The sequence below is a fragment of the Lytechinus pictus genome, chromosome 3, assembly GCF_037042905.1.
Source record: "Lytechinus pictus isolate F3 Inbred chromosome 3, Lp3.0, whole genome shotgun sequence".
Taxonomy (NCBI): domain Eukaryota; kingdom Metazoa; phylum Echinodermata; class Echinoidea; order Temnopleuroida; family Toxopneustidae; genus Lytechinus; species Lytechinus pictus.
In genome coordinates this window covers 21,907,011-21,930,789 of record NC_087247.1, presented here as the reverse complement: position 1 = coordinate 21,930,789, position 23,779 = coordinate 21,907,011, and the positions used below count along the sequence as shown (strand labels likewise).

Sequence of the window (23,779 nt, the reverse complement as noted above, 5' to 3'; positions counted from 1 at the left end):
AGATTCTCAACATCTTATAGGTATCCAAACATTTTTTTGTATGGAATGATTGCTCTGTTGAAAGCATGCTAAAATGAGGATTACAGGATATATGTAGCTTTGGAAATATATAGAAGCCACAAGATACTTGGTGACTGCATTAAAAATTATTTGAACATGAAACAGTATTGCAGTGAATGTGATTGACTGTGGCAGTGGGAATGCTCTCAGTAGATACATATCAGACAAGGCTATTGTATAGAAGGCAGTTCAATACTGATTGGCCTGCCAGCTCCAATCATTGCCATCAAGTACAGTCTAGCCCCGAGAGCAATATGAAATATTAACCCCCTGGCTTTCAAGATATCCACATCCTTCATATGTGCTCCAAAACAGGTACTGTATCTTCTACAGCAAAATATTTTAAAGCACAAGATCAGGACGCACCAACACACATAATCATGGCCATAAACATTTAAGAATTACAAATGTCAATTTCAAGCAAATTACGACATAAAATGAAAAAAAAAATGAAATTCAAAACAAATGAAAATTGCAAAAAGATTGATAAATAAACATCAAAGCAAAGATTTTTCAATTGCACATGACAGTAAACCCATTTTGTTTAGGATGTAGGCAGGGATATCTCAAATTTTTACTGTAAGATACCGAAAAATACTGATCCAGGATCTAGGGTGTTTAAAATAGCAAATACTAACGAATAAAATGATATTTTAAGTTGGAAGATGCAGACCATCAACCAACAACAGTTTAACTGAAAGACTAAATGATTCATTTTGGGTTTACATGTTTGCTCACATGTTTCTTCTTATTGATTGCAAGTTTTGACAAGGACCATAAGAATCGATGAAACTAGCCTTTCAATTCAGATTTCATAACTAAAACTAACTTGTTGCTAAAGAAAATGCTTCAGAAACAATCATCACTAAATTGAACATTCCAGTACAATCAAATAATTGAGAGAGAAAATTGCATCTCAAATTCCATTTTGCCAATGCCTATTTTGAAAGCAGTTTGGCAATTACTTAAAAACCCACCAAGCTGAGCGTGGCGGCAATCTAAAAGCACAAACCGAGGGGCCAAATGAATGAAAATGTCTTTTCTGCTGCCGCAAATGACAGGAATAGTCTCGTCTCTAAGCTCTTTTGACTACCATTTCACCAGCATATGGATAACATAATGAAAGTCTCTTAAAAGTAGTAGCAAATATAGATGGGGACATGAGCCCCCAACAGTTTTGCCCTCAAATTGCATTGTAAAAAACAACAAACATTCTAGAAAAATTGCTGCCTGATTTAAATAAATAACAAGTAATATAGGATTTGTATAGTGCACACATCTTCCTTGTTTTAGGTTTGAAGAAATAAAATAGAAATAAAATGATTTAAAAAAAATTACAAAAAAACCAATACATGTATATCTCAACCTTTTTCAGAGGTTTCATTCTAATTCTGGACCTGCCACTGCAAGAAAAAAAGTAAAATAATTCAGTCTTTACATTATGATCCTTAAGTTTTTAGTATAGTAAAAGATATAAAGTTCAAGTTCTAATCGAACATTTTCCTACAATTTCATGATCTCAAGAGATAAAATCCACAATAACAATTAACTGCTCAGCATATCAAGTACAATCAATAAGTTGAGAAAAAACACAGAATGTCAAGAAACCACATTAGACCCAAGCAATATCTCATTCAATTTTTTGTTACATTGAAAATCCACCAATACTCCCTCCGAGCAAGACTATGCTATTGGGGAGATCCATGCAGTATTCAGAAGTCTCCAAAATTCAATATATTCTCAAGCAGATTGGTATTTGATAGTGTTCAAATAATGCTTGGCATCAGACGATCAATAATTCAGCAACTAGTAAGGATTACAGTCTGAACTTGAAATTCCTAATTTGAACAAGACATAATAGAAACCAATGTCAAAACATGATACTACATTTATTTTCATACTTTATTGCATGTCATAGACAAGGAATTTATGTGTTATACTAATTTACATATTGTATTTGGGTACATTATGTTGTCACCTAATCTAACATCTAAATCACAACTTGTTGTTTGAAAAAAATAAGATATATGAAAAATATATAAAAGATAAATAAAAATTTGATTTGTTATTAAATGAAAATGTTTTCAAATACAATATTTCATTGGAACAAGCAGCCACAACACTTTCCATGGTATGATTCATATAATGGCCGGTATGTTTTTCTTTTGTCATCTCTTCAGGATAAAATCCTTCACAGGAAATCCAGTGACATATGGAGGTGACAACAGAGAGCCAAGGACATCACCAAATGGGAGAAATAAAGGAAAGACCTCTAATAAATTGTTTCCTGAATATGGCAATGGGATTTACTCTGGCTTTGAGCTCCAGCCAGATGGCAATGGGCTTGACATATATTTGCCATTAAGCTGTTCAATGTTAAACAATGTGTTTATTATTTGAGGCACAGTTATGATAATTCGATGAAAGGTATCTTGGTGTGTGGTTGAGACAGGTAAATCCTATAGGTATTCAAAAAGCCATATATATCTTCACACACTTTCTTGGAATTTTTCTCTTTTTTTCCAAAATCTAAATGTTATATTGGCCATTAGAAAAGGGTAGTCAATCACTGCACATCTTTGTTTGTGTGGTTTGATTTTTTATTTTATTCAATGTTCAGACAAAATAATTTTTAGACAAAAAAACTGCAAAATATTTTAATGTATCACTATCACAGGGACAAACCTGTCTGAGAAAATATCAAAAAGAGAGAAAGTGATTTTTGCAGTACAGGCCTATCTTTGGAAAAAAATATTCAGTTAATTAATTCAAGGCGTTACAAGACAATGGAATATGCACGCTGCTCTACCTTTTTCAAAGTAATTTTCATCGGTCATGTACCTCACAAACATCTTATGATTTTAATGAAATGATGCTGTGAGTTAATATGCTCCTTTGGGAAAATGGGTAAGGCATTTCATTTTTTTTTTGCAACGCTCATTAATCTGCTTTCGTCATTGTTGTAGTTCATCATCCTATCTCGTGATCATCATACGCCCCCATCCTCGAGCCAGAGCCTCGCTTCATCACCACTGCAGAGAGATTCATCATGTTTCAAGGACCACTTGCTGGACGGCCATCTCTTAGATTCTTAATTGCATGCAAAGTGAGTCAGATAGCTGTGTGGATCAAGTTACCTACCTCCTTTGGTTCTGGTACAGAGGAGGGTTGATGACCTGCTACTTTAATATTCATCATATGATGAAGTCTCATCATTTATTCATGCTTTTCACAGCTTTTTACCCTCCCTCCCCCAACAGGTTATATTCCACTGCCCTAGTTCCTGCCCGCAGGCTATTTCCCCCCACATAATATTACCATATGCTCTGCTCTATAGCTCCAAATAAAAATACCTTGACAACAGCAAGCAACCTGTCTTAGCAGTTAATGATTAGCGTTGTGTTATCCCTAGGAATATTCCTCTATAATTCACACAAATGTAAAATTTTGAAGAAAAAATAAGTATAATACCAATGTAAGATGATATAAGAGGTATATGCTTCTATTATATCTAGCACAAATATATTCAACCTGGATCCAATACACAGATTCATAAAATATGTTGGTGAAGATCCTTTTATTAATTAATGCCAAGATAATTAAAAAAGATAGTGAAACAGTAACATCATTGTTTCTTGAATTTCATTCATAGAATGAGAAAGGTTTCTGTAATGACCTTAGCTACATGTATGTATATAGGAAAACCACAATACATATTGTACTCTCAGGTTATTGTAAAAAAATAAATTGAACTTATTTGAAGCTCAACCAAGTGTAAAAGAATGGAGAAAAAAATTTCAGAAAAATACAGAAAATGCAACATTGCATTGTAATCTGTGCCCTATCTGAATGAAATGTATTTCAATTAGGTCCTACACAGCACAAAGAAATTTATATCCATCTTGCCATGCTAACAAATCATATCATTGAACACGAACAACATTTGAATACATATTAAAGAAACTTGATACGTGAATGATTTAAGACAAGAGGCTTTCAAGTACCAAGAAAACACAAGATGCTCAATAGATGCTGATCAGTACTTTCACATCTTCTAAAGATTAGAAATGACCTTCTGCTGGAACATGTCATCAGAATAAACATAAGTATAAAAATATGCAAATGATACTACTTACTGCAGCAAATAACTGCTACTCAATGTGATCCACGCCAAGCTTCCAATACTGCACTTTCCACAATGTAGACAAGCTCATGTAATGCAAGGACAACACAACGAGGCTCCCTTGTTGCCTCTATCTATTTTGACTAGAGAAATGCCCATTCAGATTTAATTACATGGCTCACCAGGCAAAAATGTAATATATCAGTCTAACTGTAAACATGTCTCCGGCTGGTGCTCAAAGTTAAATACGGATGCACAGAGACCATGGATCTTCATAATGCTGTTAGGTAAACTGAAAAAAAGGGTATGCATGGAACCTTCAACTTTCCCTGGTGTATACAATGCCTGTCAAACCATTTCCTATTCTTTGCAAATATGGTCATGGTTTGATTGTAAAAACTAAAAGAAAATGTAAAAGAGGTAAATACAAAAGAGATTAATCTTGAAGCTGAAAAACTTTATCTGTTTTCATATTTTTGAAAAGACAGAAAACAATGAAAAGTTCAGGATCACAGGATTATGTGCCTTTAAAAGAGTCTACAATACAAAACTAAGCCTGGTCTATACATGTAAATGATGAAAAAATATTACAATAATTCAAGTAAACAGCTAACTTAAAATATTTATTCTGAATTATATTCCATATTCATACCCTTTTCAATCCAAAATAACTTCTCTGCTCAAGTTTTTAATGTTGTTTTGATATCAAGATGATATAAGTGCAGGCCTCAAGAAAGAAGTTTGGAGGGGCATGTAGGCCAGGCACAGGACTCCAAGGCCAGACAGTCACTGTGGGGCACCATGGCAACTTTTACAGGATGATTTAATGATTTAAATCTTATTTATGAGAGAAGGGCACCACAGCCAAATAAAGAAGGGTACAATTAAGAGTGGCCTCATCTTAGATCAAAAGAAAGAGGACATTGCATCCAGTAAAATGGGCCCTGGAGGTAATGGCCTTTGGCGGCCTCAAGCCATTTTTACAGTATCACTTCTACGAAGAGCTATTTAAAAAAAAAAAAAATCCAACCAATCCAGGTCAAATGAATCCGTAATGAGAATGCAATTGTTGACAACTTGTTAGTAGAGCTAGAGAGTTGTGGTGCACACCCACCCCGTTATTAATAAAAAGCACTTAACCTGAAAGGAACCTGCTAATGGATGGATCCATTATTCTTGACAAGGTAGTATTAATTGCACGAATACACATGGACGTAGGAACTATCTTATCCATTTTGGTCCTTTGCGCCATCAACACTAACGTTTTACAAGAATAGCGTTCATCTGTGGCTCTTATATCCTAGTACAGAATTAAGCCTGTTCTTGCACTCATCGGTCAATTATCCATTTACTACTTTAAGCTTAAGTATATGGAAATTACATGTAAATCCTCTTTCAACTCTGAGCCTACATGTAGCAGTAACTCAAATGAAATCTATTAGGCTAAAACATATGAAAATAAGCTCTTACACTTTGGGGCATGAGAGCCACTTGACATTAAATAGTTTGGAGTAGATAAAATCAAGTCAATAATCCTCTCAACAAGTTAAAAGTATGGTTGATATTCAAATGGAAAAACAAATTAGATTTTATTATCAAGGAAATGAATGGGAAACTTAATAAGTTATTTTTCTCAAGTTGATCATTGTCAAGAAAACCACCTCCTCAATCGTGTAATACACTATCGGATAAAAGTGTAGGAAGAATGCAAATGATAAATGTTTTCTAAAGGAAGGTCTCCTCCAAACCAAGTTAGGCACAGTGAGCGATATGTTACTTTCTCAAACATGAATAGTGAATAATAAAATAACTCTTGGGAACTAGAAAGCATTACACTGAGTAGTCCTTCTCACAATATGAGGAGACCATGCATGATGAGCGATAATGAGTTTTTCTGATTGAGTATCTTGATTAGCATGCCAAATGAATTTTAAATCACAGCTTTTACTGTAAATCCTTGAAGTTTCACGTTTTTTTTCCTAATCATGAAACATGACTGGATATGATTTAAAATACCTCATTAGTTTCAAAGGACTAAATGATTATCCTATAAATATTGAAGGTTTAAAGCTAGAATGGCATTATACAGTCTTATAGAAAAGTAAACTTTTTAATGGCCTGAATCAAATTGAAATCTGTTTTCACTAGATGAAGGTCGAACAAAAAATCTACCCGTTTTGTTTAAAAGGGGTATTTATTTAAAGGTTTCTTGGATTTGATTATGGTGACAAAATTGTAGTGACATTTTATACCAGAACATGTATGAAGAATGTGATGATCATTCTAAACATCAAGTTTGTGTCCCCTTACAAATTCCACTGAAGTCTGAGAATGTTTAATATTACTAATGAACTTTTCATGAAGACATTAGCATGATGCATTTACACATCAAAACATAACTTTTCATATATTCATTATCAACTCTTTAAAAAGAGAAAGAAAATCAAATTGGAACCATGATTCTTGGAAAGTAAAATCTGTTTTTGCACTGCAAACTGTGCAGTGTAGTTAGCACAACAGACAATCAGACTGCAAGGACAAACCAGGGACATCCTCGGGTGAATTATTGGATTTGCCTCCTCTCAAAGAGGAAATTGGAAAGCTAGAGTCAAGCGTCTGTGAGTGTGTTAGAAACAAAATTGGGTTATCTGATAGCAGGCCCTATCTTTTCCTTTATATTCCATAAAGACGTGACAGACAGCATAATCAATAACCTATTTTGTACGATAGAGAATTATTGATTTGAGGCAATATTTACCAGTATCATCTAATTGGTGCACGATGAATCAAAAGGAGAAGTAAACTGTATCCATGGAGTGTGTTTACAGAGGGTGACATATTTTGCAGAATAATGCAATATTAAAAACAAAAGCACTTGTGAGGTAAAGACACTTTGAAATAACACACATGTAGATGGGAATTAAAATGTAGAAGCCCTTACAAGGAACCATTAGTTACATTAACGAACCTATTATTATATTTGGGGGACGGTGTATGGAAAAAAAAACATAAATCAGATGGTTACTCTGCTCCAGATAATTTTTTTATTCTTTCGTAGAAAAATATATTATAGAACTGGAAATATGATGCTATTCCTCTCAATCCATCTTCATTCAATGTATTCACTCAAATAAACTTTTTATTTCTATCATAGGAAAGATTTATAAACTCAATACATCATATATATCATCATTCAATTAGTTTTATCCATAGATTTCATCTACAATATACTGTACAAGTAATATTGGAATAGAATCACTTTGAGGAAGAAAAAAAAATTCAAATAAATGTCATTGCTATCACCTTGCTAGATGCATGAGAGCTTTTATGATTCCATGCCAAGAAAAGCCCATCACTTCATTTCCTTATTCACTCAACCATTTCAACCACAGAACGAGATCATGTGGAGCTCAAACTAAGTACCATCACTTTATAGGGTAATCAAGAAAAATGGCCAAAACCTACTCCACAGAAACTATCTTTCTGGTAAAATTTTCACCCATGTTTATGTCACAAACTAACCCCCTCCCCGAAAAATATTTCAAAAAAAATAAATCTGGATGTCCAAATATAATCACATAATAATTTCAGTGTTTTTTTTTTTATCTATACCAGGAATTTTCAAATTTCATGTCAATTTCAAGTGAACATTTACAATATAAATTTCCTGGACTTTCTGTACCTTGTTCTATGGGCCACAAAAAAGGAGAGAAAAAATATAATCTGGACTCAGTTGATTTTCCATGTGTTTCATTTTTTGTGTTCAAAACTATTACATATTCTACATTTACCAAAGAATGCACAATTCTGATGTTCATCGTTCACTGTCAAAACCAATATTTAGCATCATTCCAAAGTCCCATCTTTGATTCATTATATTGCAATTGCACAAAGGAGCATTAATGCTCCCTTTCAGATTCATTTACAATGTCTGGAAACGCGAAATGACTGATTTCTTAACACTGCATGGGCATTGTTTTTCTTTCCTGGTAGCAGCAGCTCTTTACATATCATTACATCCAATACTCTTCAACACATCCTGTCTTAAGACGTCAGCCCTGCGGCAGCCTGAGACTATTCGTTGGTCTCCCTTTCTCTTTGGAGGTGGTAATACTGGCATGTGATTAATGACTTCAGCCTAATGTGTCCTGGCCCTACCTTTACCCTTTTAAAAGCAGGATTTGAGCTGTCAGAATGAAGGGGCTCTGGCTAAGCATGATAAATGATGTATCTCAACTCAAAAATATATATCTGCACTTTCATATTTTCTCACTTTCTCAATACATGGTGAGATGTGAGCGAGGGATCCTATACCTCCATATTTCCACGAGCTCTGCACCTGGTATTCCCCAATTAATATGTCAACTTTTTTCTTAATTCACAATTTTATGACAAAACTGACATTTGTGAGTATTGTGGCAATAATAAAAATATATATAAATGCACACTTCTTGTTTAATTTAAGAGAAGAAAGTAATAATGTAATTTTATTTTTATTACTTTTTTTTTAGAGTGAATTATTGGGATGAAAAATATAACCTCTTATAAAAATGAATGAGACCTATTATTTTGTTTTATATTGATGTGCATGAGCAAAAAGCACAATTTAGAATTTCTTAAGACATTGAAAGATAAAAGCATAAACTTCTGATGCATTAAACTTTAATAATAAAAATTGCTTCAGAAACTTTACTGGACAGCATGTTTGGTTGAACATTTATTTTTTTTCTTGTGGATGTATTTATCAGTGTAAAACATGAATAAAAATACATTTAATAGCAATCAAATAAAAACTTATTTGACTTCTATTTGATTTTTTTTATTTTTCAATAACAATTCAAATATCTGTGCCACAGCAATGTTTGAATAAATCAAAATTCTAAATTGTTGGGGTGAAAAAGAGAAGAACATGCCAATCGTGCCCAAGATTTACTGAAATTAATTATAAGTGTGCACTGAGAATAACATTTTGACTGCTCAATTTATGACTGACCGAATCCACAAATTATACCATGCAATCCGCAGACAAATGTTTGCTTTAGATGTGACGTGTGTTTACTCCCATTCCCTCGCTAGTCCACCATCTTCAATCCTCATCTCTCAAATTAATAATGAATCTAGATTTATTTCTTATTCTTCCTCTCTTTCTCCAACATATCATGGCTTCATTTATCTCACTTTTGACAGCCGTAAAACTTTAATTTTGGTGCTGGTGGATAATCTCTGGAACATCTTCTTTTTTCAATGATTAAAGTCAATGTTGTGACCATATTAGATAAGTTTTTAACAAAATAGCATTCAAGATTTTATTTCATGAGCAGTGATATGTTTTATAAATAAATTCAACTGAATGCAACATACAAAAGCATCGATCCTGATTCTATAATATCATTAGGGAGTCCTGTTTCTGGTTAAAACAAAATATGTTGGCTACCTCCGAGCTGACCTACATGCTCACGTCCAGGTCAACCTGCTCGGTACTGAGTGCGGTGGCTGGGCTTGAAATGATTGATAATCAGCATTGATAAAAAAAAATCACTTGAATGCTATACTGCAGTAACCATGTTCTATGTTTGCGTTTAGATTTGTGACTCACGTTTGTGATTCTAACTTAAGAAAATCACCTTATGTTGCATTGCAATCTATACTGCATTCTGATCAGTAATCCAAAATGGCAACAGATGGCCAGACAAATTTGAATGCCTATGTTTACAAGTGATTAACTCCTACATAGTTCACAGCTCAGGAACCCCCCCCCCCCTTATACACCAGCCCCACTAAATCTGCACTGATTGAAAAACATAAAGATATTGTCATCCACTAGATAAAGGCACACCATCATTCCATTCAATCTTTGAAAGAAAGGAATTTATTTGTAACATTCTATCATGCAACTACATACATGTATTTTCATAATTAAAAGGATAAGTCAGTTATATATTTTTTAAAGAATATACAGTAACTCTTGGAAAAAGGCATAAATGATCTTCTACTTCTGAATATATCCTCAAAGTAATTCATAAGAACCAATCTTGCAAAAAAAGAATAATCTTCCCTTCAAATTTTTCCAAGTTCTCTAATTAAAACTGTTTCCAAAATTAATTTGAAGTACATGTACAGGAAATACAACTAAATATTTCACTCAAACATGATAAAGTGTTCATTTGTATTAACAGAAATCATAAACCATCACCTACAATAGGAACATGTACATGTGTGTTTAAAAAAGGTTTTTTTCTATCTAAACATGGCTAGTTGAGAAAAATGGTTCCTTCATGTATTAAGAATGCTTCATCTTTTCTCAAACTGTCATGTTCTCAAATACCAGCCCTGACCTTTTGCAAAATGAAGATCACAAGAAAAGTACATTCACATCAACTGTCAGCATAACATATGAGATTCAAATGATAAGTCTGAGAAACATTTATACCATACTCCCTGTATTACTAAATCCAAAAGTGAGCAATACAACTCACTGAAAAGCATGTCTAACAGTTTGATACGTACCTACAATTTGCCATAAATGTATGGAAATTAGTTACACAAGACAAATACACTACACACAAAACTAATTGATGTAAAAGATAATACTTCTTGATAACCCTGGCATTTTGTTTGGTTGTGTGTTCAAGATCAGGCACATCAAAATGGAATTCTGCCTACAATAAATTGTAGAGTTGAGAATATGAGAGTTATGACAAGCACGTCATCCGAAAGAATTGATGATGGATATACCTTATTAAAGATCCAGCAATCTCCCAGATGCGACTGTAGGTATAATGAGAGATGATGCTACTCTTCAGCAAACTCACTGTAAATCCATCAAATTGAATCAGTACCTCCTCAAATGACAATAAATCCTCAAATTGGCCTCAGATGGTCAAACAAATTTTCCTGAAGATCAATCGCCACGATAATCCCCGACACCTTTTGCCGGTCCTCACTCCGGAGTGAAATCCACGTCCAAATTGGCAATACTCTTCTGTATATCTCGCATCTGTGCGTGACAAATGTGTTATGAACCTGTGAGTCACCCCTCTAACCAAAGGTATGGAGCCTCCGTCCGACTGTAGCTGTCACCGCCGCCGTGAATCGTACACATCAATGCACTACACCTTTGCTTTTCAGAGCACACCTTTTTTTATTTTATGTGCTTGCTTCATCCCGAGGGCATAGAGCCAAACCATGCAAGCATCTCACCATATGTCGCTGAATGATAATAAGATGCAAACAACTGCCTCTTTGCTATCTAGGACATGAATGGTCTCATCCGACAGCCCACCATAAGTGACATCATCCCTCTTCGCAGGTAAAACCCATCAATTAGGCCAAACTGAATTACATTGTCCCTTTCTCCCAAGTACCTTCCAGCCCTATATGCCACTAAAGCACACTTTCACTAATTTTAACGATGTAATATCTCCCTACCATACAACTTGAGAGTTAGAAAAACTGTAGAACATCTGAGAACGAGACTAGGTAAAAGATGTCATATCACTCCGCAGGTGAGAGCAAAGGTACTTCAAATGCTGTTCTTACCTGTCGTAATCTGTCAGTGCCGCTATAATTTATTGGCAACACGCTTTTCTCTAGGTCCTCTCAGACACTCTGTGGGCGCATTAATTCTAACACTGTGAATAGCTCATTTTCATCTCTCACCACCTTGGTTTGCTTTTTGAACATCTCAGCATTTTCCCTCATATTAGATTCTAAGAAGACTGACTAAATATCTAATTCAATTTACCCCCCCCCCATCTCTCTCAACACAAACCCTTTCATCTTCACGAATGCATATCGCCTACAATTGTTAATCTTAAAATTCATATATGACCAGGTATTATAATATATCATTAGCAGAGCACCAAGTAATCTATGAATGGATGGAAACAGCAGGAGACAAATAAAACAAGAAAAAAAAAGCAAGAGAGAAGTGAGATGGGTAGAGAGAACAAAAAAGGGTTTTTGTAGCTAATAATCACCACCTAAAGCTCAGCAAAGCTCGGGCATGTCATGGTCAAATCAATATATCACGCTGTCTTTGAATGGAGTTGGCTTGTTAATTAAACTCAGATTAATAAAGGCGGACGATTCATTTGACTGATTATTTGACATGCAATCTAGAGGAGGTATCAATTTGATTTTTCATTCCAAATGAGCAAGTTATCTCTATGTACATGTGCCAGGTTTTTTTTGTCACTAGATAGTAAAACCTGTTTTTAGTGACCACCTACTGTATACACTATAATAACCTGGTGTTAAGAATAAAGCCAGTCAGTGATACACCAGGTGGTGTTACAGTTGCCCCCTGGAGTTTGAAAATACACCAAACACTGGTAATTAAAAAAATAACACCACTGGTTATTAAACTAGCACGATGAATCAAATATTGGTGTAGATTTGCTTGCACAAGTTGTAAATCTTCTTATGCACCAATCTAAAGTAGATATTGAAGTACTGAAAAGATAAAGCTATGTATATCAATCTGTTTCCTATTTGGTCATGCTAACCACAGCCTTCAAAGAGTTTTCTTTTTGAAAATGCTAATCACAGCCCAAGGGTATATTATCAGAGCTGTGGAAACTGATTGAATCTATTTGCAAAGGGCTTTAATACAACACATTAGTATGCATGCACTTGCATGAGCATTATAAGGAGTTGAAAAACTAATGAATGTGGTATGGCAGGTAGTGATTTAAACCCAGATTTCTTTTGAGATTTAATCACCTGCTTTGAAGAAGATGTTTTTCTTACAGATTTGGTCCCTTGCTTTAGCAGCAATGGGTTCATTAGGCAAATTGCATCGATGCTTAATTGAAAAATGCTGTCGTCCTTGACGCAATTAGCCGGCTGAATCGCTCCATGCCTATGGGGGCAGCATATCATGGAAGATTGATGGAAAAGCATCATAATGCAAAATGTATGAATTGATGTGTTTTACACTGCCCATAAGAGCAATCTAATGATATCTGGGACACATGATGCTGTTCCTTTTTTTATGGAAAGAAAAAAATCACTACCAATATGTAAGTTATCATTGTAATCTGTTCAGCGATAAAACAGTGTTAATGAGACAACTCACAAGATAATGAAAAACAAATTGAATACATGAGCAAAAATAGACCAAGAAGCTTTAAAAGAGAATAGCCATGGCTGAGAGACTTCTGCAATAACATCAGGAATGTAACTGGTGAGAGCCAAAAAGATATTTGAAGATAGCACTTACTTTGAAGCCCACGGTAAAAAATTACCATAGTAAACACAGCACCCAAATGGATAACAATAAACATTTATATGAGTGCTCCAATACTTCCATCAACAAAAACTATGTATGCTGTATCACTCAAATATTCAGTCAGAACAAATGACCCCAATATGAGTTTGATACCAATGAAATTGGTATCAAACTCATACTACACCATGAATCATATCTTCGGATGTAGACATTCATTTCGAAAGGGACATATCCTGGTTTGAACGAAAGTGGTTGCCAATTTAGACTCTACTGCCATATAAGAATACACAGCTAAACCAGCTAGAAAAGTACAGACATCAGACCACTGCCGATGCCACTTTCAATGAACACTATGGAAAGGGGTGGTATAAAAAGAAAAGTGGTGGTATTTGAAATAGAGAGAGAAATGAACAGGAATTTCCTTGAAATAAAACGAGGTTGGAGACGAGGGGCTGCAGTACCACAGTTGTTTTCAAGGAACTCATAACTATGCTGGGACAGCAACGAGATTGCTCTTTAATGCATCTTGGGATGGCGTCCCTTCAAGGCCAATCAATGGTGTGCATGCCCAGTTCCACATCAGGGGTAGAGGGGATGAGGAAATAGAGGAATAGAGAGAGAGAGAGAGGTCAGAAGTTTGAAAAACGAGAGGTAGAAAGAGAGGGTGAGAGAAAAGAAAAACTAGGAAGAGAAACAGATATGGTACAATGCAAGGATGCATTATAGAGAGAACGAGAAACAGGATAAGCAGATAAATGAGATGTTAAAATGAAAGACATAAAAAGATAGTACAAGACAAACGGAAAAGGCACCGACAGCAGAAATGATAACAGCAAGAAATGTTTATTAAAACATGGGGTAAGGAGAAATCGAAGAGGCCTTTTTGAGTGCTTCTAAATGATTCTTTCGCTCACACTTCTTTAACATAATTGGAAAGAAAATGATTTCTGCTAGCATTGATCGATATAGATTGCCCATTTCAAGTCAAACCATAATGCTTGTAATTTCTAAACATTTTTCTTGAAAAGCTAGCAATTCAATGACATCACTGATATTCTCCTTTTGTTTCTCATTTATCGTCACTTATTTGACTCCTTATTTTCTTTCATTCTCCGAGGTTTTGTATATTCTTTCTCTTTACTCCTAATTTGATTTGCGCATGTTTCTGCATCTCCCAATTTCTTCATTTATTATTACTCACCCCAGACCTCTTTCTCTATTTCTTTTCCATTCCTTTAATCCTTGCATTTTACTCTCTTTTTTCATCCTGTTTCCATACATGTATTTCCAAACTTTTTTTTTAAACCATTCAATTCACATCAATATTCTCATTGTCTTCTACTTTTTTTTATCATCTCTCAAACGTTACCATCTTTCCATCCTCCAACCCCTCCATCCCATCTCTCACCATCCTGTCTTACCCTCTCACTCACTCTACCCATCATCACGTACAACCAAACAAACATCCTTCTTCTCTCACTCTCATTCTTGTTCTCGCCTGCGACCAGATGCGTACTTCCCTATTAATGAGGCAATACACGAAATTCAATTTGGTAGTTGTCCCTTTCCCTCCACCTTACTCCTTACAGCATTAGCATCACAGGGTTGCTAAGTTTAGAGATACACTAAATGTGGATCAAGGCTGTACTTAAGGCATCAGATGTTAAAATAAATTGTTTTAACCAGTATTTTTCATGCACCGATGTACTTCTACTACATGCATGTACCTTATAACCTTAATGATATTTATATAGAATTGTAATGTACTGCTTCTTATAGTGCAAACCACCTGAAAAAGTAAATCAACATCAAAGGGGAGGTAATTGGATGTGTAATGTTGGTTTAATCTTTAGGGTACATTCTCATTATCCTTCAAAATCATTTGCCATCTCAAAGAATACAAATTCCATAATAGGCTGTTATATTGGTGTAGGTGAACACAAAGGCTGTATTTCACTGAGCTTTCATCAAAATAAGCTTATTCAATCAATAAAAGATGAGATTCACCAGCATCCAATAGCAGTAATATTTGTCCTTATCAGAAAAAAAGGAGCTTTCAACGCAGAAGCAAACTTTCATTAAAATTCATCTTCTCAAGGCTATCAGTGATGTTACATATTTTTTTTCTTTTCCACATGGTTACCCCTTCATTTATTTGAAAATTCTAGATAAAAAAGCATCATTCCTGACTTGCCAATCAATCCCAGTTTGGTCCAGTGTGAACAATTCTGATAAACAGATCAATTCTGAATGGACTGAGAAAAAGACAAGCCATTGGTCTACTGTTGGACAGTTGAAACAAGGTAACAGTAACATGTGAAATAACTTGTGTTTCAATTCATTGATCGCTTTCACACCATCGTCCTTGTAATCAAAAGGCAAAATGAAGGGGATCCAATATACAGTAGATGTAACACCTACATGTTGAAGGTCATATATTTGTCTTGGCCTGTTGACCAGTCGATATAAACTGAGATATAACCGTAGTGGATTTTTCAATAAAACTACCGAATTTTCAAATGATTAACTATGGTCTATTGGAACTAGTACATGCATTTTTTTCTTTGCCAAAGAGGATTTAATGCTCTTCAAGTATAAACAATACATAGAGCTATCTTTAGATTGAAAAGCTTTCAGTCAGGATAACGGACATGGAAGCAGGAAATTGGGAGAAATCCCATACCCATCCCTGTACTGCAAGAAAATGTTTTTCTAACATTTCGGATGACATCTCCCTCCGCCTTCCTACTCCCGAACAGCAACAAACCATGCAACTAATCTGGAAAGTTGCCTGATCAGGACTGTCCTGCAAAAGTGGCCCGAACCTCAATCAAAGGTCACTTCACTGGAAAAAGGGGAGTCTGATTGATTTCCTTCCCCAGAGTCTTGCTTGAGTAACCTATTCTTTCTAACGCTTCAGTCACACCAACGAACCGGACCCCAGACCAATCAAAGCCATATGTTATTTCTAATGACATGTCATTGGTCGGTGTGGTGTCGGCTTCGTTGGTATGACTGTAGCATTACCTATCTATCTAGTCAACACCAGAGATACCTTGGCTAGTCCCATCTGTAAACAATGATCCCTTCTTTGGCGAGATGGAGGAATCAGAGGACCGGGAGGAGACGGACCAAACATCAATCCGTCCATGCTACCGGTATTTTAATCAGCGCCTCGGACAACAAACCCAGGGTTTGTAATTGTGATTTGATTGGAAATAGAGAACAGGTAATTCATTTATGAATTCCATTGCTTGCAGGGTCTGAAAGCAAGTAACGGGATGTCGCTGAAATAGTGCAATGTCTACTCCTTCCTCCTCCCATTCATCCTCTCCCACCGTCTCTGGTTCTTTCTCTCTCACTACTCCCTCTCCTTCCTTGTTTATTTCGCTCTAACTTTCTACACCAAATTTTCTTTCTTGCGTGTAAATTTTACTTTTCTCAATTCACTTTCCATGTATCTCTTTCTCTCTCTCATTTTCTCCTGGGGTCTTCCTACCTCATCCATTTGCCGAAGGGAAGAAACAGCATATTGAAATACATACATTTCAAGCAGATGTGAAGCAGGTGTCGCACTTTGTTCTACATGTTGGCCTACTGTTTCCCAATTCATCATGATTCGGCATTTTGGCATTAGATGATACATGTGTACATGTAGATGTTGGCGCCAGCATGGAACTGTTGGCACTCAGAGATTCTCCATCTTTCCTTATAACTTATATGATATAGCTTTTTTATTTTTTCTTTCATCACTTGCCAATCCCCACCACTCAATTCTCTCACCTCCTCTCTAGCTCTCTCTTTTTCTCTTTCCCCTATTCCTTCCCCCCTCTCACCTTTCCTCTCCTCCCTCCCCCTCTATTTATCTATTTCTCCCCCCCTCCCCATCCTCTCCCCCTCCTCATCCTCTTCCCTCCCATCTCTTCTCTTCTGTCTGTACTATCCCCATTCTCTCATCTCCAAGGAATAAATTGTGTTTCACAGGAGACTGCATCCACCATGCACACTGACCTTTAGAAAGAAACTACCCACTTTGGGCATAGAATTTGTCATGAATGGATATAAATCTAGTTATAAAACCTGAGTCATCGACCAAGAGGGACTATACATATTCTTTTTTTACTATAGTATGGCATCCACAGAATATTAATTCCACTAAAGGTGCTTGATATTTGAATTATAAAATGGACAAAATGATCAATATTTCATACCATTAATAAAAAGCTTCATAAAATGGCTAGAGCAAGGTGTAAATTTACCTGCTAGAATACACCCTCTGTCCTTGTTCACTTTTACTGAGTCCATGAAATATTCTGAAGATGATTCATATAGTAATCCTTTAAATCTTGAACTTCAGCATTTGTCACTGCATCAAAAACTTTTTTTTTCCAGTCTGAAATGACGTAAAGGCCACAAACAACAACTTGGAACTAAAATAACAAGATTAGTAAATATCACTCTAAATGGTCACAAACAAAGTGATAGCTACAGCTACAATAAACTTGGGGGGCTTGGATGATTGAAAAACATCTCCACAATGGCCACAATATATGTAAGCTGTGTTGAATGTAACTGCAATGCTCATGATATGATCTACGATAGGTTCAAAGATATTTGTGCTGATAGTTGACAAGGACTTGCCACATGTGACAGGGGATCAAGATATATCTAATATGATGGGATAGACTGATCCTATCACTGCTTCTGTAAAGGGATGCTGGATTTACAACCAATGCCCTTCCCCCGAAAAATGGGAAGGAAAATATTATATTTACAGAATACTTGTAGGACCTACATTGTATCTGATTTTTGTGAGATAGGAAGAAGGAAAATAGTGATGTTAAGGCCCTAATTTAAGAAAACTATTAATGTCAAATGTAACTGTGATTCAATTAAGTCTCAAAAGTGATATTTCTTTGGTAGTCCAGGTTTTAATCCCCAAAATGATTATAAAATATGAACAAGAAATGGGGGGGGGGGGGTGCTGCATTATTCAGGAGCATCTTGAAAAATTAACCAGGTTTAACCATGATTCCATCACATATATAGAAAATGAATTTCTTTTTTGGTCAGTCCTTTAAATTCCTAAAATGTTTATGAAATGTGCGTGTAAGACACAGGAGGTCCATTCCTCTGTCCTACTGGATAGAAAACAGATGGAAATTTAAGGTAGAAAGCACCTAAAACATGATTTAAATGATTGTAATTCAAGCCTTGTACTTTATCTTCGAGATCACTTTTAAGAGAAATATTATGTTCAGCTTCCTGTTTTTCCATGTTCTCTAATATCACAATTCCCATTTTGTCTTGTTTATATCCCATGGAAATTTTGGTTACAATGTACATGTACAGTAACATTTTGGAGTTTTTTTTAGTCTGAAAGCAGATACCAGGCACCATTTAATGTTACATCATGGTTAATGTGTGAGTCAGCCATCATGAATATTTTTTCTTACATGTATTTAAAGGGGAAGGTCCACCCAGATGTAGGACATTTTAATAAAAACAGAAAAAGAGGAAAAAGTCAGAAAAAATCTTAACTAATCCCAGATTGGAAATTATCATGAATTAATCAGTAGGTTCGTAGACACTGCATTCAAATACAAAAAAAAAAAGGCAGCGCCTAATTTTGAGTGTCCCTCAAAATGGCTCAGTATGGAGAAAAATAAACCGTGAAGAACATGTACATATCCCAATATCATCATTGGTTACAAACAACCCCTGTATAACATAAGCATTATAACATTAATAAAAACAGAAAAAGAGGAAAAAGTCAGAAAAAATCTTGACTAATCCCAGATTGGAAATAATCATGAATTATTCAGAAGGTTCGTAGACACTGCATTCAAATACAAAAAAAAAAAAAAAGGCAGCTCCTAATTTTGAGTGTCCCTCAAAATGGCTCAGTATGGAGAAAATAAACCGAGAAGAACTTGTACATATCCCAATATCATCATTGGTTACAAACAACCCCTGTATAACATAAGCATTATAACATTAATAAAAACAGAAAAAGAGGAAAAAGTCAGAAAAAATCTTGACTAATCCCAGATTGGAAATAATCATGAATTATTCAGAAGGTTCGTAGACACTGCATTCAAATACAAAAAAAAAAAAAGGCAGCTCCTAATTTTGAGTGTCCCTCAAAATGGCTCAGTATGGAGAAAATAAACAGAGAAGAACTTGTACATATCCCAATATCATCATTGGTTACAAACAACCCCTGTATAACATAAGCATTGACATTAATGATAGGGAAATTAGACCATTTTAAAACTTGACTGCAATGTTTCTGTCATTATAATTTTTTCAAATTAAACTGAAATCAACTTCCCCTACTGTAGCAATATTAGGACAATTTGCAAAGTACAATGTACATTGGTTTATCACTTTGTGTAGATAAAGGTCATTATTTTGTCCCTTTTTTGGCACGGATGTGTTTACAGTATACATAATCCATTGTTATTCGTTTCCATCAAATTTGACAAATTTAATAGCATAATAATTCATACATAGGCCTACAATGTACATGTTAAAGACAGCTACAGGTATAAAGTTTGATACTTATGTAGAATGATACAATAATTTTATTTTTCTTTATAAAGACCTGAAAATAGATAAATCTTAGATAAAATTTGGTCATCAGGTTACACCTGTATATTACAAAGGGAACAGATATCATTCAAGACATTAAAAAACCATTACTATCTACATAGTATTTGGGTAATCGGGGGGGGGGGGAGCAAGAAATAGTGAATTTGGCTTGGCTGCCACTTTTAGTATGCACAAAAAAAGAAAAAAGAGATTAGAAAAAAAAAGGGATTGAAAACGTAGAAATGTGAAGGAAAAAAACCTCTAGAATATCATAAACAACCAAAGATGCTAGATAAAAAGTTGGAAATAGGACTGAATCATTTGCCCTGAGCATCTTTCTTGCCTACATACGCCACTGATTGAGCTATAAATATAAAGCAAGATATATATGAAGTATTTCTTATCAATATCAAATTTGATTTCCATGGCCTTTACCAGTTTGACCAATATCCCCACCAGTTATCTTGTCACATTGGTGACTGTATCAGCATGGCAATCTCAAACATCTTACAAATTAAATTTGTTCCTATCTCCGTCTCTAATGAAAACAAATCACATCCTATCCTGTAAGGTTGCATCAAGACTAATCATTGGTCCGTTACATGGGACAATGTCTCATCCCATCAATCAACTAGCAAATCAGGGAATATGATGGAATTGAACATTTTGGGTATAATACAGTTTGGCGGTCTAATCACAGGCATTTCGTTTGGTCATTGATATCACTTATCCAGATGAGGGTAGTCTGTGGGAAAGACCCGATGTTGATATTTAAAAACAAATTAAGAAATTTTGAGTTACACCAAATGGTGACATCTATCTGTCCACCGAGTGTGGGAGTTGCTACATTGCAGTACCTATGAACTGTGGTGCCACAGTCTTTTTTTCACAGACTCTACATGATGCAATAAAGTAAAATAGAGTCTGTTATTGCAGACTATTGATACCCTGATCAATTTTGACACATTTAAGGATTTGTCTGTTAAATCTCTTAATTCCTTTCATTGTGTTCTATGTCATCTTCCAGATTCCATCTTACCCATCCTAAAATATCTTGAAATTCGGCACCCGTAAGATGATTAGCTCAACTAGACCATGCAGTTTAATCAAATCAAATGCTTAGTCACTCATGAAAGTGGATTCGACCAGCACTATGGAGAAAGGTATGGCGCTTTTGACGAAAGCACAGCGTCATAAATGCGTACTCCAGCGCAATTCCTTGCAAAATTGTGTACCCTCCGTGTCTAAATTGTCTGCCTTCTGTGGGTCTCAAGTGAGTGTGTGCTGCAAGCAGTCTATAGAATATTTGAGCATACAATGTTTAAAACATGCATATTTGAACAATTTCAAAGGTTGAGACATGTGTTTGCTTGTATGTGTCCCCACAAGGAGACACATCACATTATCAATGGAAGAAAAGTGTAAACATTTTAAACCACAAAAAAGATTTCATTATATCCATGAGCTCTAGAAAAATAAACAGACATTCAAACAAAATGTAATATCTATTTCAGATCTTCTACGAGATAGTAAGAAATGCTCTCTCTAATATACATATTGAATGTTGTCCAATTGAAAAAGACCACTCAAAATTCCATGTAATTGGAAATTGATTTATGTCTAAATTGATAAAAAATAAAAGAATTCTGTGTATGAAACTCAAATTTTCATAAGATAGATTTATTTGATGATTCATAAAGAACCATGTCTGCTGCCACTTCACAATAAATCAATACAACCAGGAATACTACTCTCTTCATCCTTATACATCTAACCTATATTCAATATTAAATTATTTCTGATCTTTCTAATATACATGGATTTACACGGCCATATAATGAAATATTCAAAGCTAATATTCAGCGGAGGCAGCAGAAGAGGTACATGTCGTCATCTTTCTACGCATTTGGATTACTCCAAATTACAATGAAAAACTATCTAAGAGCTCGCTAATGAAGTCTTGTATGAGTCATCAGGTAATGACAAGGAGAAACAGATGCAAAACTGATCAGGCATTCTCTTCAACTACTGTATGACACGAGCCTTATGATGATTAATTTAAGTGATCAAACAAACCATTAGCAGCTACAGGATAGGAATTTTGTATTAATTGAAACAAATTAAACTTGTAATTGAATGTAATGTATCGTATACTAGCACTTGTGTCCTTTAGTATATACATAATGCAGCTCTGTGAATCATAATTACATGTAGCTCTCAAAAACAGATTCATTGCAGCAACACTAAAGAGAATGCTTCTCCAACTATTCTCTCCCTCCTCTCATAATTTCTTTCTCTCATTTTTTTTCTTCTCTATCCCACTAACTGCTTTTATTTGTATAGAACCTCTTTACCACCCTCCATCTCTTTCTCTGTTCCTTCTATTAAATTTGAACTGACTCCCTCCATTTATGCACTTCTGCATCTTTCACTATATCTTGCCATCAATCAACTAGTAAAATTATTTCAGGCTCATTCCGCAGCACAATAATATGATTTCTATTACCCGTCAATGACAGCAAAGGACTCTCCTTAAGGCACGATGCCAACAGACTATGAAGGCTGAATCCCATGAAGCTGAAACCCAAACCTCGGCATACTCCAACCAAAGACAAGGCTCGACAAGAACCCACAAATCCAGCTGCATGACTTTGAATCAATTAAAATGCATTTCCAAGACCAGTGGATATGATTTTGATTGAAATTCATTGGATAATTAGGATGAATGAGAGGGTAGTAAATTTGGAGGCTTGTTGAACCAGCTGGACCACAGAGTGGATGATTATCCCTGGTGACATTGGTATTATGGGGGTAAGAAGGGAATATGATGATGAACTGTCAGATAGGAAACTGTCATGATGGGGGAAAGATGGAGATGGATTGGGGTACAAGAAAATGGTGTGGGTTGATAGAAAGAGAGAGAAACACTTAGAAGAAACAGGGGCAATAAGAAGGTGTCAGCCGATGAGGACAGAGAGCCTGGAGGAGAGGGTCGTTTCTTCATCCATATTCAATAGGAGCAAAAGTAGATTCAGTGAACAATCATTTTTCACAAATAGAATATGTGATACAGCACAAAATGTACAAATGCACACACACACACACATACAAATGCAAACCTGTCTTTTTTTCAAGCTCTAAAAGACATATAAAGAGACAGGAGCAATTAGGAAATGTACAATGTAAATGAAAGAAGATAGAGGGCATGAAGAATTGGGAGGAGCCATATTGTTACTATAGTTACTGAGAATAAAATTAGATACAGCGGAACACAAATGAAAAATCATAATTCACATTGCACCATAAAATGTAAAAACATAAAAACTCAAGTACAAACCTGTCTCTTTCAAGCTCTTGATGCCTCGTGAAATGATCTTTGGTTTGACTTAAGCTGCTATCAGTCCCACCTGTTCCTAATGATGTTGGTAAACTATGAGGTTTCCCAGGCAACATGGCACCACCTAAAGGAGGAGTATCAAATATGAAACTGATTATGAAACCTGAATCGAAAGTCAAGAAATCTAGGTTCATGTATTTTGACAGCTATATTATTCATGAAATCAATTTTCAGAGCCACAGTTCCATAAAAAAAAATCATTATAAGAAGTATCAGTAGAAAGATATGAAGGATAAGAATAAATTTCTACAATAGAAAATCATTACTGGAACAGATCAAATATACAGGCCTGCTTTACAACAATTGACATGACTGAACAATCAGAATGTCATGCTAATTTCAACAGGAAGAAAAATAACATGAAGGATACATG

General features: G+C 35.2%; 1 protein-coding gene across 1 annotated transcript in view; it reads right to left on the bottom strand.

Annotated features, from left to right (window-relative positions):
• Positions 1 to 7,793: 7,793 nt before the first annotated feature.
• Positions 7,794 to 23,779, bottom strand: part of LOC129256461 (adenomatous polyposis coli protein-like) — a 33,853-nt gene continuing 17,867 nt past the window's right edge. Inside the window, exon 4 of the mRNA XM_064096634.1 lies at positions 7,794 to 23,470. Within this exon, the coding sequence (XP_063952704.1) occupies positions 23,265 to 23,470 (206 nt within the window). The 3' untranslated portion in view covers positions 7,794 to 23,264. The remainder of the gene's footprint in view (positions 23,471 to 23,779) is intronic.